The 16,131-nt window shown below is 44.0% G+C and overlaps 1 protein-coding gene across 1 annotated transcript; it reads right to left on the bottom strand.

The window, feature by feature from the left end:
• Window positions 1–1,081: 1,081 nt before the first annotated feature.
• On the bottom strand, window positions 1,082–3,716 carry SMIM34 (small integral membrane protein 34). Its single transcript, XM_036101855.2, has 2 exons — window positions 3,710–3,716; window positions 1,082–2,256 (listed from the first exon to the last, which is right to left on the bottom strand). Exons 1-2 carry the CDS (start codon window positions 3,714–3,716, stop codon window positions 1,844–1,846), a joined length of 420 nt encoding a protein of 139 aa, XP_035957748.1. The 3' UTR covers window positions 1,082–1,843.
• Window positions 3,717–16,131: the final 12,415 nt, after the last annotated feature.

Below are 16,131 nucleotides of genomic sequence, written 5' to 3'. Positions count from 1 at the left end.
GGAAGCAACCAAAGGAGAGGATTGAATCTTCAAATTCACTTAAGTTCTGACCTTTCACTCCCATTGTAAATACATTCCATGTTCCTATTCGCTGTGGATTACATTTTTGTCTATATTTCTCCCTTCTGTTTTATCCTGCCCTATAAGCATCTCAAACATACAGATGATGCCCGACCCTAACTATATAAACTATATACCCACTTTTGTTGGATAACCTGTGGAAAATATTTTTTAAAAAAGAAAAAAACTTGGAAGTCGACCTCACCCTCTAAAAACAAAAGCTTGTGGTTTAATTCTGATTTTTATGAAATTGTGGGGCTGGTTGCAGACCACTATCTGCAGACAGGGGAAAAAAATATTTCATTTGTAGTCCAGGGAATGTCTCCAACAACAGAACTGGATAAATTTCATAGAAGTTGGTACAACATATAATTTATCACTTTGCCTGCTGAAAGCCACTTCCAGAAGTTCGGCTAATCATGGCCTCTCGAAATTAATTACTCATCTAGGCAAGGTCTTCTTTCTTTTTAGGCAGAGACAAGTATATAAGTAACAGATATTTATAAAACATTTTATTAAATCATATGATGTCTAAGAAACAAAACCTAAAGGTGACTGTTTGTTTTGTCTACATGTAAAACTTGAATCTCATGGACTTGATTCAGAGCTCAGGTCATCAACTGTTATGCAGATTGGTCCTCTTATAGAACTGTAGCCATTGCTTACAGACTAATTGCCAGTGGACTAGTCATTTCCTTTTCCAAATAGTGTAACCACCACCCCCCACTATCAACATCAACCACCCAACACTACCACCATCAACATCAATCATCAACCACCACCACTATCATCAACATCGACCACCACTACCACCACCACCACTATCAACATCAACCACCACCACCATGACCATCATCAACATCAACCATCCACCACACCATCAACACTACCACCAATACCACCAACACCACCATCAACATCAACCACTACCAACAACACACGCATCAACCATCACTACCATCACCACTAACACCGATACCACCATCAGCATCAACCACCATCACCGCTATGAACACAAGGCTTATATTTTACATACTTATTTTACTTTGAAAAATATATTCATATGCATGATCTCATTAGCTCTTATCTACTTTATAAGATTGGCAGAACAGACATTATCATTCTCATTTTATCTGTGTGGAAACTAAGGTCCAGAACGGTGAGGTCCTTGACGAGAGTTTGATTCTTCTGACTCCAAAACTAATGCTCTTTTTCAATGGACCCCATGCCCTCAATGAAAATGAAGAACTTCTAACTTCTGCTATTAACAACCTTGGTTCTATATTCAAGTGAGTACGTCTAGAATGAATGGCTCTTTGAAACCATATATCCCACTGCCATGCGTTCCAGGTGACAGCCACAAGTCATTCAAAGTTCATGTGACCCCCTGGAAGTTGAACTTGAATCCAGAGCTCTCAACTCCAAATTCAGCCTTCTTTCCATGACAAGAGGCTACTTTCATGTATACCCTCAGGAATCTCCTAGATTCTCTGAGAACACAAGATGCTCAAGTCCTTCCCTGGAACACAAGCTTTCCCAGTGAAGGGTATGACCAGAATCTGCTGCCCCTGCTGTCCTGTCTCAAAGTGCCACAAAGCCTGAGAAGGAAACAGGATGCTGGCTTTTGGTCACACTCCCATTGGCCTAAGTAGCCCAGTGATGCTCATCCAGCCCCACTCAAGGACCTGACTCCTCTCTCAAGGTTCCAGGTAAACTCAAAGCTGCTTCCCCTTGTAGGAAGGTTGTTTGGGCCTCTTCTGTGGAGGTCTTCTTGCCTTGACTTTCAAGGGATCCCTTGGATTTCAGTTTGGCACTCACTATTTTTATATTTTGGCCCCAGGCTGGCCTGGTTGGGCTGCAGGACAGCTCTGTTGCTAATGGTCAATGCAGAGCATTTGGCCACCTTGCTTTGGAGACCTTTCTTTTTGAGTTCGGAGGTCAAATTGGAGTAGTAAATATCTTCCAAGGATTTATCATTCTTTCTGAGGATGTTGCTGGCCAATTGGAAGAGGAAGATCACTCCATAGATGCCAATGATGGTGAGGATGTACCAGGCAGCACTGGTCCCATCTGGAAGTTTCAGGGCCCTGGTGGAGTTGGTGCCGCTCCTCCCCTCCATGTGGTCTCTCAGCAGGTAGCTGAAGCCAGTGCTGTCCTGGGTCTGGTTGGGGGCTCCCTGAGGAGTCCACTTGGTCACTGAGAAACAGAGAGAGCCAGATGAGACCAGCATCCTGGGCTGAGGGTTGCCTGGCCAAGCCAATGATCAGTGGGAAATGTGGGGGAAATGGGGACTGCTTCAAGGGGCTCTCTCTGTTGAGTGGGCAGGAGTCTAACAACTTATATATAAAGAGAGGTCTTTTGGGGGGAGGGGTACTAAATATGAATATATGAAAAAGCAAACTAACCATGATATAGTGTGCAATCATATGCATAATAGAAGGAAGGACGTGATATTTGCTCGAAGCTCATATGCATAAAATATCTCTGGGAGAACACACAAGAAGTCAGTACCTGTGGTTGCCCTTGGGGAAGAGAATTAAGGGATGAGATGTACTTTTCACCGGCGCCCTTTTTTACATTTATACCCTGTATATTTATCTTCAAAAAGAAGTTAATTTAAAAAGGGAAAGGTACAAGTGGGCACTTTCTCGGTCTCCTTGGTGAAGTGCCCCTCGGTAATGACACCGTGTGCCCTTCCAAGACCAGAAGATTAAGATCTTAATTGCTGTTTAATTCAAAACTGTTTTCTCTCCTCGAAGAGCCAGTCCACAATGAAATGAAAGCCACAGAAATAGTACATAAAACTGTGAGACATTTTCCAGTTGAACTTGACTGGCTCAAATCCCCATTTCTTGCCCTCTGCAAACACAGATGTATTCCAACGTGTCATTGGCTGTATCCCATAGCTTGCTGCGTGGACCACAGCTGCTCCGCAAATGTTGTGTATCTGATATTTGATTGTTGCTAATTCATTTTGCTAATGCAAGATGCAGGGAGGCTGGTATTTTTTTTTTTATTACAGTTAATTGCCAGAATAAGTGAATGATCTTATTACTTTTAGATGAAGGGAGAAACAGTTTAAAAATAACTCTATAAACCACATGTGACAAAGCCCAAATGAACGATTTAATTATATAAAATTGGTCACCCATAACAAATGATACAATGATGAGGAATTTTATACCACTGTTGGTGGAAGGGTTTGAGAACTTGAAGTATAGAAGGGGAAAATGCCCATCATTATTAAAAAAAAAAAAAGTCAACCCAACAAGAACATCATAAATCTCAATTAGAGCAAGAGAACACATGTATATAAGCTCAGAGCTTTTCTGAGAGTTGTTATAGAATGATGTGATATGTTCAAATACATATAAAATATACCCAACCAAGAACTACAGGACATTACATTATTTTAAAACTAGTCCATTTCCACATGAGAGAATCTCACTATATTAATTATTGCAGTACATTGTCCTTTACTTTTCTTTGTAAAAAAATAAGAATAAGTTGGTTGCATCTTAATGGATAAACACATCCTGTAGAAAGACAAACATTTTCCTCTGTGCTATTTTGCACTTACAATTTACTGATGGGAAATACAGCAGTCCTTCTAGAATAGCCCATCCCTGTATCGAAGCAGAATACTCACGTTCCATGAGGTGGTCTTTTCCTTGACTCTTGGGGAGGCAAGTTTAAGCGGCTGCCGTGGATGGAGAAGATAAAATGAGAGGTCTTCCCTGCAGGTGATCACAGTCCTACTGAAATCGGGCCACACTGAGGTTCCTGAGCTGGGAGTAACTCGATACCCAGAGAATTTTAGGGCAGTACCAAATAGAAACTTTGCTGAGAAGAGCTGGACTAGTTTTCTCTAGTTCATTAGGGGATCGCAATCGATCTGTCTACTGTTGGCTTGGAATACAAAGTACTTCCTGGCTTAAGCATGTTGAGAAGGTCTAAAGCAAAAGAATTTTTAAAAACATGCCGGTACCAAGGAGTCTCCAGCTCTCCCTGGTCCCGTCCAGGCCTGCAGTGGTGGGAGGCTGGTCCGGAGGCTGGCTCATCAGCTTATAGCCTGGATGGTTCCTGAATTCCCCTGTTCTGCACCTGTCCTAGGAGTGACAGATGGTCAGGTGTGGCAGAGGCCTGTTGTCACAGGGTCAGGAAACTCCAGGGTCAGGAGTCACCAGCTTCCTCTTGGACTGTCTCCCGGATGAGGAACCCCAGACAGGAAGGCACAGGTGTGGGACGGGGGGGGGGGGGACACCCCCTCAGGGATCAGTGGGCAGTGGGCCAGAAGGCCAGGTCGTTCAGAGTGGGGCTTCCTTTTCCCACACTCCTGAGTCACGGTCCACACTGGAATCTAAGTACATTTAACCAGAAAGTTCTAGAACAATAAGAGTCTGGGAGAAAAGAAAAGCAGGGAGCTTTGGCAGTTTCTGAGCAGCCGATGTTCGCAGCTCCACTCCTGAATCCTCACTAAGAGGACCAGCACCTGCCAAACTCGTAAGGGTTATTGGCTCTTAAGATGTCATTTGAGGGGCGCCTGGGTGGTGCAGCCGGTTGAGCGTCTGACTCTTGATTTCAGCTCAGCTCATGATCTCGGGGTTGTGAGATCGAGTCCCACATTGGGCTCCGTGCTCAGTTCGGTGTCTGCTTGTCCCTCTCTCTTTCTCCTCCTCCCCGCCTTGCATGCGCTCTGTCTCAAATAAATAAATAAAATCTTTAAAAAAGTAAGCTGTAGGGGCACCTGGGTGGTTCAGTTGGTTAAGCATCTGCCTTGGGCTCAGGTCATGATCCCAGCATCCTGGGATCGAGCCCCACATCGAGCTCCTTGCTCACCGAGGGGCCTGCTTCTCCCTCTGCCACTCCCCCTGCTTGTGCACACTCTCTCTCTCTGTCAAATAAATAAATAAAATATTGAAAAATAAAAATAGGGGCGCCTGGGTGGCTCAGTCAGTTAAGCGTCTGCCTTCAGCTCAGGTCATGTTCCCAGGGTCCTGGGATCGAGCCCCGCATTGGGCTCCCTGCTCAGCAGGGAGTCTCCTTGTCCCACCCCACTCATGCTCTCTCTCTCTCTCTCAAATAAATAAATAAAATCTTTAAAAATAAAAAAATAAAAAAATAAAAATAAAAATAAATAAAAATGAAAAAAGTAAGTTGGAATTTGATCAAATTTTCATCAATATGGGACTAGATAAGTAAATTATCAAATAGGCCATATGATCCAGCCATTCCACTCTTAGGCATGTATCTAGGAGAAATGGCAACATACACCCAGACAAAAAGTTGCATATGGATATTCCCAGCAATATTATTCGTAATAGCTAAAAAGTGGAAACAGTCCGACTGTCCACTGACTGATGAAGGGGTAAATAAAATGGAGTCGATCCCTAGAATGGAGTATTATTTGATGGTAAAAAGGAATGGAGTGCCCCCACACCCTACAACACGGATGGACGTTGAAATCGTTAAGCCAAGTGAAGGAAGCCAATCACAAAGAACAGTATAGTACATGACTGCATGTATATGACATGTCCAGAACGGACAAATCTATAAGGACAGAAAGTAGATTAGGGGTTGCCTAGGGCCGGGGTGGTGCTTGCGGGGTGATAACTAAGGGGTACAGGGTTTCTTTTAGGGACGATATAGGGTTCAACAATTCATTGTGGGGTGCTGGTTCTACAACTCTTCTTTACTGAACATATTAAAAGCCATTGAATTGTACACTTTAAGTGGGTGAACTTTATGGGGTATGAATTCTGTTTCAATAATGTAACACAGGTGTGCGAAGGAATGCTGAGGAGCCATGACCAAGAGACGCAGAAGCTATTTGTGTGCTGATGTGTAGGGCTCCCCCACATGTATGGTTCAATGAAAACAGGAAAGAAGACAGCATGTTACCCTCCATGTAAGAGAGGAGGGGAGAGCGGCACCTGGCTCAGTTGGTTAAGCGTCCAACTCTTGATTTCGGCTCAGGTCCTGATCTCAGGGTCGTGGGATCGAGCCCCATGTCTGGCTCTGTGCTCAGCGTGGAGTCTGCTTGAGAATCTCTCTCTTCTTCTCCCTCTGCTCATCTCCCGGCTCGAGCTCTCTCTCTCTAAAATAAATAAATAAAATCTTAAAAAAAAAAAAAAGAGTGGGGGAAATCACATAGATCTAGTTTGCGTGTATAGGCATTGGAAAGCTGCTTTAAGGATGCTGGAGAAAGTAAGAACAGGAGTTACTTGGAGAAGAGAATTCAGTAGATGGAGGGCAGCAGTGGGGGGAGAATTCTCACTGTGTGTTCTTTATGAATCCAAAGACATTTAACCGTGTCTGTGTGTTCCCTATTCAATAACGACTACATCCACTCATTAAATGCAAATCTCCATTTAAGCTGTATTTAGGCTCCTGCTGTCTCTCTGTCCGGGGATGGCCGGACCCACACTTCTCTGCCACACAGACAGAGATTTGTCACACTGACCAGCTGAGGTGAGAAGGGGCAGAAAGGAGGACGCCAGGTGACACAGAGCAAAGGGCAGAACAGGGTCAGCAGCCAGGGCTCTGGTCCCAGCTGTGCCCTCGCCCTGTGACCCTGGGCAAATTCCTCCCCAGCGTGGAGCCAGTTTCCTCCCCTGTAAGGCGGAGGAGGATAGCAGGATCTGATCCCCTCTGGTCCCAGGAAGGCAGGAAGGAAGCCTGGGGAGGCGTGGGGAGGAGCCACTCCTGCTCCGTGGAGGTAGCTGAAGGAGGGGGTGCGGTGTGTCATCTGTGAGGTCAGGTTTCAGCATTCAGCCCAGCAGGACGATGGCATGGGGTGTGGGGAGCAAGAAGCTCCAGAAAAATGGGGGCAACAAAGAAACGTGGCCTTTGGTCTCATCCCCACCGTACAAGGGGCACTAAGGTGAGGGCATAGTTCTGTGCCAGGTGCTCTTGGCCTGGTTTCTGCCTCTCTAATCCTGGGACGCAGGGGACTTATTCCCCCTTAAAGAGGGCAGACACTCTTTCAGGCTCAGAGAAGTGATGTGTCCTAGTGTCACACTGCTCCCAGATCCCAGAGCGGGGATGGCTGAAACCAAAGGCAGTCTCCTCCCACACCCTGAATGTCACTGCAGGCTGGACCCGGGGTCCCTCGAATTCTCCCAACCACTCACCCTCCAGCTTGAATTGCAGACCGTCCTTGCTGAGGCATATCCATGACCTTGAAACCCTGCCTGTTGGCCAAAATGAAACTGTGATGGTAAAAGTCAGGATAACAGATAGCCTTCAGCTGAAGATAAGTAAAGAAAGGTGGCGGGAGGAGGATGCTAGGGTGCCGGTCATACTCTGTCTCATGGGTTTGGTCACAGAACTGTGCCCTTGCGCGGTGTTCACTTCTCAGTGTTCATGTTTCACTTCGAGGTAAACCTCACCCTATTTCTTTCACATGGAAAGCCCTGATAGACAATGGGAAAATGAAGTTTAAGGTTTATATAGAAAATACAAATGTTATTTTAGAAAAAGAATTCTATATTCTGTCATGGCTATGGCCACATGGTACCATCTGATGAAAAGTGCCCTGCCTGGGGCTGGGAGGGGGTTGGAGATCACGGTCCCAGGGACTGGGCAGCTGCCTGCCCGATGATGCGGTGTGGATGACGCTCACTATTTGCCATTCCCGAATGCTTACATAACAGTGAAATGGAACAACGTGTACCACTATGAGGGCCAAGAATTTTCCTCCTATTTGTGTATGTCTCTTCAGACCTTCTGGTTCAGTCTAGACAAAGAGCAATCAAGCAAAGCCATTCACCTGGCAAATATTTCTCTGAGCCACAGTTCTGGGAGAAAGGGACCCCAATACCCTCCGGCTCCTATGACATTAGAGACCAAACTCTTCCAGAGGATCATGGCTTGTCTCCCTCCCTCCCTCCTCCTTCCCTCCCTTCTCTCTCCCTCCCTCCCTTCTCTCTCCCTCTTTCTTTCTTTCTTTCTTTCTTTCTTTCTTTCTTTCTTTCTTCTTTCTTTCTTCTTTCTTTCTTTCTTTCTTTCTTTCTTTCTTTCTTTCTTTCTTTCTTTCTTTCTTTCTCTTTCTTTTTCTTTCTTATCTCTCTTCTTTTCTTTTCTCTACTAAAAAACCAGTCAGCTTAGAAGATGTCTAAATGGGGGGCCAAGGTAGCAAGGATGTGGATTTCACCAGCCAGGAAAAGGAAAAAAAAGGAAAAGAAACAAAGTGCCTTTGCATTTCAGGATGTCAGAATGGGCACTTAAAAAAAAAAGTCAATAAACACATGCTCATAACCACACTTGACATTCTTTCGAAGGAATTTTTCTAGGGAAGGCAGAACTCAACAACCAATTCTGACTCCCTGCAGTGCAAAAGGACATTAAAAATGACAGTTCAGGAGTCCTTCGGAAAGCCGCAAAACTTCTTCCTTGCCCTGCCCCAGACAAAGGACGCTTGTAGGTTCTCCTGACCAGTAGCACAGATTCCAGATGTTTCTGCCTTTGCAGGGGGTACAAACTTCCAGAGACCATTTAAAAGATGTTTTGCATATTTTAAAAATCTTTAACTTATGTCATTCTTGCCTTTCCTTTAAAAAAAAATTTTTTTTTTAATTTATTTATTTGCAAGAGAGAGAGAGAGAGAGCACTCACAGTGGGGAGGGGCAAAGAGAGTCTTAAGCAGACTCAGAGCTGAGCATGGAGTTCCAGGTGAGGATCAATCCCACGACCCTGAGATCCCCACCTGAGACGAAACCAAGAGTCAGTTGCTTAACCGACTGTCCCACCCAGGTGCCCCTTGCCTTTCCTTTTTAATGTCATTGTCTCCATCATTTGGGGACATTTAGTGTCATATCCTGTCTCCAGGGAGGTGCAGAGGGACACTCCCAGCCTTTGGAATTGGAGGTTCTGGGTTCTAGCTGGGGCTTTCTCACTTACTAACTGTGGGACTGTGGTCGAGTCACTTCTTCATCCCAAACCTCAGCTTTAAAACCAATAAATAATAATAAACTGTGATGACATGAACCACCCCACAAATCCAAGGCACAAATACAGTCACACCTCATGTCTTCTCCCAACCAACTACCTAAGCTCCCAGTGCCTGGTTAGCAGGAAATCCTATATTTCTTTCCCTCTTAAGGCCTCCGGGTTGACCAGGACTGTCTGGGATTTGGTCCAGAGTCGGTAGGGAGGGCAGCCCAGCGCAGGGGCCCAGCGCTTCAACAATCCTCTGCTGCTGTTGCCTCCAGGTGCCACGGGGGGCCGCTGTTGAACACCGGCTTGGTGCAAAGTCTTCAAAGGCTTCAACAGCGTGCGCAGGAGACAAAGCGTTAGCTCTAGACGCTTGGCCTGTTGCTCATTCACAGCACAGTTAACAAGTCTCTGGAGTGGAAGCAGACGAGTAGTGCTGAACGGAAGAAGCCAGCCCAGCTGCCATTTCCCACTGCAGTTCTGCCCCCTGCAGGCCTGAGCGAGAAGAGCCATCGAGTTATTAGCCTTAGAGTGGGCAGATTTTACCGTATGTAATTTATTTCTCAATAAAGCTGCTTTAAATTTTAAACTGAGTACCTAATTCCAGATGTGTGGGTAAGAATAACAAGATGAGCCTAAAGACAGCAGGGAGAAAAAAGATTAAAAGGGATAAGAGCAGAATTTAGAAACCAGAAAAACAATAATGCTCATAACACATCTAAGAGTTGGTTCCTTGAGGAATAAATAAATAAATAAAATGGAAAACCATTATTTACCCTAACAAAGAAATAAAAGAAAAAGCACAAACACACCAAATAAGGATCGTGAATGGAATAACCATAGCTATAGAGAAAATCAAAGAAATGATGCCCTTCTGCTCAATTCTGTGCAAATGAATGGCTTTCTGGGAAAATATAAATAATCGAAACTGACCCCAAAAGAGATTTTTAAAATCAGAAAATGTCAGTTACCATAGAAGATGCTGAGAAACTTGCTAAGGAGTCATCCATCCAGGGGCGCCTGGGTGGCTCAGTTGGTTAAGTATCTGACTCTTGATTTCGACTCAGGTCATGATCTCAGGGTCATGAGATCGAGCCCTGCGATGGGCTCCATGCTGGGGGTGGAGCTGCTTGAGAGTCTCTCTCTCCCTCTCCCCATCCCCCTACTCCCCCCACCTGTGCGCAAGCTCTCTCTCTAAAAAAAAAAAAAAAAAAAAGTCATCCACCCAGAGAAGCATCTGGCTCAGTTCAACAGGTGAATCCTACTAAACCTCTACTGATTAGAGAATGCTGTTTTTATTTTTATTTATTTATTTTTTTTTTTGTTGGGCCTTCTGTGTCACGCTCGGGCGGTTGGGGACCGGCCTGAGCCTTGCGGGGAAGCCCGTGAGAATGCTGTTTTTAAACTGCTGTAGAGCCTGGAGAAAGAAAACAACTTCCAAGTTTTTCTGATGAAGCTAGCAGATCAATGATAACCCAACAAAACCACCGTGATAAAAGGAAACCACAGACCCACTTCACTTATGGAGACAGATGCAAATATTCTAAATACAATACTATCCAACAGATCCAACAGTGCATTAAAAGAATAAATGCGACAGACAAATGCAGTCGATGCCGGTTATGGAGTTGTCCAATATTAGGAAATCTATGAATGTGATTTCCCACATGAATAAGTCCCAAGAAGATGTGTTCATCTACACAGATGATAGGTATTTGTTAAATTCCAATTTCATCCTGATTTTTAAAGTCTTGATAAATAAGAAGATAGCTAATTCTCTAAGATGCCAAATTAAATATACCTCAAGACAGAAATAAGACTTGTGCTCGACGGGGAGACAAAATCACCTGTCACCACCCCTACCGTTTAACATGGCCGAATTGTCTGACTCAGACAAGAGGTACAAAAACTGGAAAGGAGGAAGCAAAAAATTACTATTGACTGTGTGGTTGGAAAAATGCAGAGAATTAATGGCAAAACTATGAGCAACCGTAGAATAATTCAATAAGCTGCGTGGGTACAAAATAAATAGTAAAAAAAAAAAAAAATCAATATCCAGGGATCTGTATTAACAGCACTTTGTAAATATAATTAAAGAAAAGATTCTACTTACAATAAGAACCAAAAATGGGGCACCTGGCTGCCTCAATCAGTTAAGCGTCTGACTCTTGATTTTGACTCAGGTTATGATCTCAGGGTCATGAGATCGAGCCCCGCATCGGGCTCTGTGCTCAGCATGGAGTCTGCTTGAGATTCTCTCTCTGCTTCTCCCTCTGCTCCTCCCCCTGCTCGTGCTCTTTTTCTCTCAAATAAATAAATAAAATCTTAAAAAAAAAGAATTAAGAACCAAAACAGATAAAACACCCGAGGGTACAATAAATGTATAAGATTCATACACAAAGAAAATCTAAAAGACAGAGAGACAAAAAGGAAGATTTGACTAAATGCAACAATTTCCTACACTTTGCTAGAAAGGCTCACTTGTGTAAAGATGACAAATTCTTCCCAAATAAATCTGTAGGTTTAGTATAATCTCAATGAAAACATCGATAGAGATTTTTATTTGGTTTTTGTTGTCGTTCTGGTTTTGTTTTGTATTTCAGAACTACTCCAAATGTCAAACGATCCCAGCCCACATTCCATTTGTTAATGATCTTATTCCTCTCTTTTCCTTTCCAGTAACCTATTTTATGCTTTTCAGACCTTTTTTTTTTTTCTTTCAGTACCAATGAACAGAATTCCGGTTTTGAGGCTTGAAAAAAAAAATCACAGCAGAATTGCAGCAAAATTGAAGGGAGAAAGCGATCCTTTCCCGCCCCCCCTGCCCCAACAGCTTCAGAGAAGAGCGGACAGCATCCTGCATCATCATCATCCATCCTTACAGACGTTCTCCCAACATAGGAGTAGGCAAGTCACCTGGTTTTCCAAGGTTGCTGCTCTACCCTGAGAAAGGCAACCTTAACTTCCCCAAAGGCTATAATGCCAACTGGTCGTCTTACTTAATGAAGTTGGCTCTGACAGAAATATTTTAAAGAGATGCCTCTGTTTTTCCAAAGGTGAACTTTCCATTCACGAATTTTCTTTCTTTGGCTTCTCTCTTCCTTCATAGGAAGCATGAGGTAAATAAATCTGTTAGATTTCTTATTTAAACAAAGACTTTGAGAGCCTGGCCTCATTCAAATTAACATAGACAAGTTGAGTGGAAAATTTATATGGGAAATGGAACATGCAGGAATAGCTAAGAAAATTCTGGGGGGGGGGGAGGAGTAATGAAATATCCCTGCAAGCTGTTAAAATGTATTGTAAAGCCACAGAAATTAAAAGGGCTTGATTCCAGCATACAAACAAGCAGACAGATCAATGGAACGGAATGAAGTCCGAAAATAGACTCAAAAACATTCAGGAAAATAATATTAAATAAAAAGGATGTTTCAAATTAGTGTAGAAAAGCTGGGTTATCTCATGAAGGCATGGGACAACTGCGGAGACATCTGGGAAAGAGTAAAATTGGATCTCTGCTTTAATACTTACACCAAAATAAATTCCAGATGGAGCTAAGTTATAATTTTTAAAAATACAGCCATGAAAGTGCTAGCACAAACATGGGGGATTTATTTTTATAATCCCAGATTGTGGCAGTCTTTCCAAGCATGACACAGAAGTCAGAAATCGCAAAAGATAAGACCAATAAAATCCAGCCACATAAGAATTAAAATTTTCTTTGGGGCCAAAACAAACTACTATTAGCAGAGTCAAGAGATGATAAACCAGGGGAAGCATTTGCATTTTTTAATATTCAAAGGCTTTTAACATTAAGAAACAGGTCAGCAACTCAACAGAAAGATGGTCAAAAGATATAAACAAGTAGTCACAAAGTAAAAGAAGTACAATCGTCTTTTAAACAAAAAATGGGGCGCCTGGGTGGCTCAATTGGTTAAGCATCTGACTCTTGATTTGGGCTCAGGTCGTGATCTCAGGGTCATGATCTCAGGATGGTGAGATCAAGCCCCCCCTTGGCTCTGCACTGGGTGTGGAGCCTGCTTAAGATTCTCTCTCTCCCTCTGCCCCTCCTCTATCACCACCCTCCCACCCCACTTGTGAACACGGGCTTTCTCTCGCACTCTAAAAAAATTAAAATGAAATAAAAATATGGTCATTCTCATTCATAATATGAATGCAAACTGAAATTACAAAGAGATCTCATTTACTACAATAAATGAGTAAGGATCACCTGTGAGTTGAATTTACCCATAGTGCCACGGTTTACAAAGCAGTCAGAATGATGTCTGACATACAGTGACAGCTCATAGAAGTCAGTTATTAGTATCATTGGAGGATTAATTGGCGTCATTAAAATTTTATAACATACATCCCTTCTGATCACTCAGTCATCTTCTAGGAATTTGGGGGACTAAGCTGTGAGCAGATTTCCAGGATAGATGTGCAAGCCTAGTCATCACCCCATTGTAACAACAAAAGATTGGGAAGTCATCTAAATGTCCATCAAGAGAGTTCTGGTTAAAGACAGCTTGGAGGGGCACCCGGGTGGCTCAGTCGGTTGGGTCTGACTCTTGGTTATGGCTCAGGTCATGATCTCAGGGTCTTAAGATCAGGCTCTGCACTCAGCACAGAGTCTGCTTGTCCCTCTCCCTCTGTTCCTCCCCACTAATCCCCCCACCCCCGCCTCTCTCTATCTCTCTCATAAAAAAAAAAAAGCATGGAAATCCATTCAATGGGATCCTTATTGAAGCATTCAAGCATTCAAAGGAATGAGGCAAGATGTCCATGCACTAACGTGGAACAATCTTCAATATAGTGCTAAGTAGGAAAAAATAAGCATGATGCAGATCAGTGTGTGTTGTATACCTTTTGTACATAAAAAGGTATATACACAGACTATCTCCGAAAGGAGACCGAAGAATCATTGTATTGCTTCTGAGCAGTATCCGTTTTGATGATTTGTGGGTTTGTTTGTTTGTTTTTTACCGTGTGTCTATTATCTATTAAAAAGACAAATCTATTTAAGAGTGAAGAGTTTGCAATAAACATATTAGCTCTTTGCAGGGAATCAGCCGTTTCTATGCCAGCATGTTTAAAATTCTTGCTGTCAAACATTTTTTAATCCAATCCTCTAAAGCTCCATTTGCATCTTCTCGTAGAAACGTTTCCCTGTGTAAGAGAAATAGCCTGCCTCACAATAGAATCAAATGAAGAATGGAAACCGTATGTGGCAGGCTGCCCTGACTTTAACCAAAAAAGCCCTTTGAAATTCAGTAGTTCATTCTGCCTCTGATTCAGTGCCGCAGGTAATTACTGATTCAGTAATTCAGTGGACGCTGCCCCGATGCTCACCCGACTAGACCTCCTCTCTCCCAGGGGTCCCGAGAGCCCCCTGAAGGCAGAGACTTTGGGACTCAGGGTTTCTTGCGGGGCAGGGCTCCGTGGTAGCCGGGGATGTTCTGCCCCCGCGTGGCAAGCGGCTGCTATGACAACCAGAGGCCGCTCGGGATGTTTCCCTGGGTGTCCAGCCCAGGGGTTTTCGATGGAGGGCGCTGATAAGACAGCCATGTTTCTGCACGGGAGCTGGGCGTGTATTTTTTAGCACAATAGTCAGATATGTGGCTTTTAACAGACACAAAAGCACTCAAAAAAAAAAAAAATTACGAAGTGCATTATTTTGGGCCTAATGATTTTTTTTTTTAATTCCAAATTCTGTTATTCTATGCTTAACAGACAAAACTCCTATGAAGATCCGTGGGGTGTGTTCAGCCGGGACCCGCCTCAGTTTGACTTCAGACAGCGCTCACGGCGCCTCTCGCCTGCGACCCCTGCAGTGGCATGCTCCAGCCTGTGCGTCCACAGGGCCATACGTGGCCAACGTATATTTAGGGTGGTTCTAGAACAGGAGTCAGCACACTTTTTTTTTCTTTAAAGGGCCGATAGTCAATAATTTTGGATTTGTGATCCATATGATGTCCGTCACAAGGGCTATAAAAACAGGTGGCAGGCCAGAGTTGGCCTGTTGGCCATCGTTGGCCAAACTCTGGTCTAGAATGTTCCTCCACGTCTTCGAAATCCAATGATACGCTACCTTGTTGGCAGTGTGATGTTCTGCGGTCAGCTGTCCCAGAATTGAGTGCAGTTCAGCAGGGGGACAAGTGGCTGCTCTTTGCTGAGTTAGCGTGTCCACTTCGAGTGTGTCCCATCTGGTGACTGAGTAAAGCTATAACCCTTTGTGAGCTGGGGAGAAGACACCTTGAATACCTCAGTGCTGAAGATGGCCCCAACGTCTTCGATTTAAGAAGTCGGCTCCAGAACTGTAGTCATCAAATGTGTTCATCCTCATCTGGCTGCATCAAAACACAACTGCTTCAATTTCTCCCAAAGATCCTGTGAACACACGTGCACAAAGAAAATACATCTTCTGCCTCGTTTCCTTCATGGCTCCGTCAACCTTAAAGATAAAACTCGACTCATTTCACCAGCAAAAGATGGGTTTATTCGGGAATAACAGAGAACTGCAATGTAGGACAAGCCAACTTCTGCAAAACCATAGGCAAGTCTGGAAAATGAAGGAGAGAAGTCTTTTATAGGGGAAAAGGGGGTTTGGGAGGGGTTGTAAACACAAAGTCCTTGGGGGAAAACTGCAAGGTTGAAGTGTAGTGGCTTCTCATTGGCTGAGCTGTGACTGTCTCTCATTGGCTGGGCTATGACTGTTCCTCATTGGCTGAGCTGTGACTGTCTCTCATTGGCTGGGTTATGGCTGTCCCTCATTGGCTGGGCTATGACTGTCTCTCATTGGCTGAGCTGTGACTGTCTCTCATTGGCAGCACTGTTGCTGGGGGAGGAGAAAGAAATCTTTCTTCCTGCTGTTGGGGTCGTAAAGTATACGCTTTGTGTTGGGAATGCCAAGTATGTGTCTTCCCGTTGGTTGGCTGTTGACCCTAAGTGGTACGGCAAGCTAGTTCCCCTACCTGCCTCCAGACTCCATTTTAAATGAGGTTTCCCTTTCTTAGTTTTCCCAGCTGCATGTGGGCCTCGCTCCTTCCCTTTGACTTGACCACATGATGATGCCTTTCCTTTCCTCTCCTAATGCAGGGCCAGCCCTTGAGTGCCTGACTCAGCTGCTCCCTAATT

Source organism: Halichoerus grypus, chromosome 1, assembly GCF_964656455.1.
Source record: "Halichoerus grypus chromosome 1, mHalGry1.hap1.1, whole genome shotgun sequence".
NCBI classification, from domain to species: domain Eukaryota; kingdom Metazoa; phylum Chordata; class Mammalia; order Carnivora; family Phocidae; genus Halichoerus; species Halichoerus grypus.
This window is presented reverse-complemented; position numbering and strand designations above follow the sequence as displayed.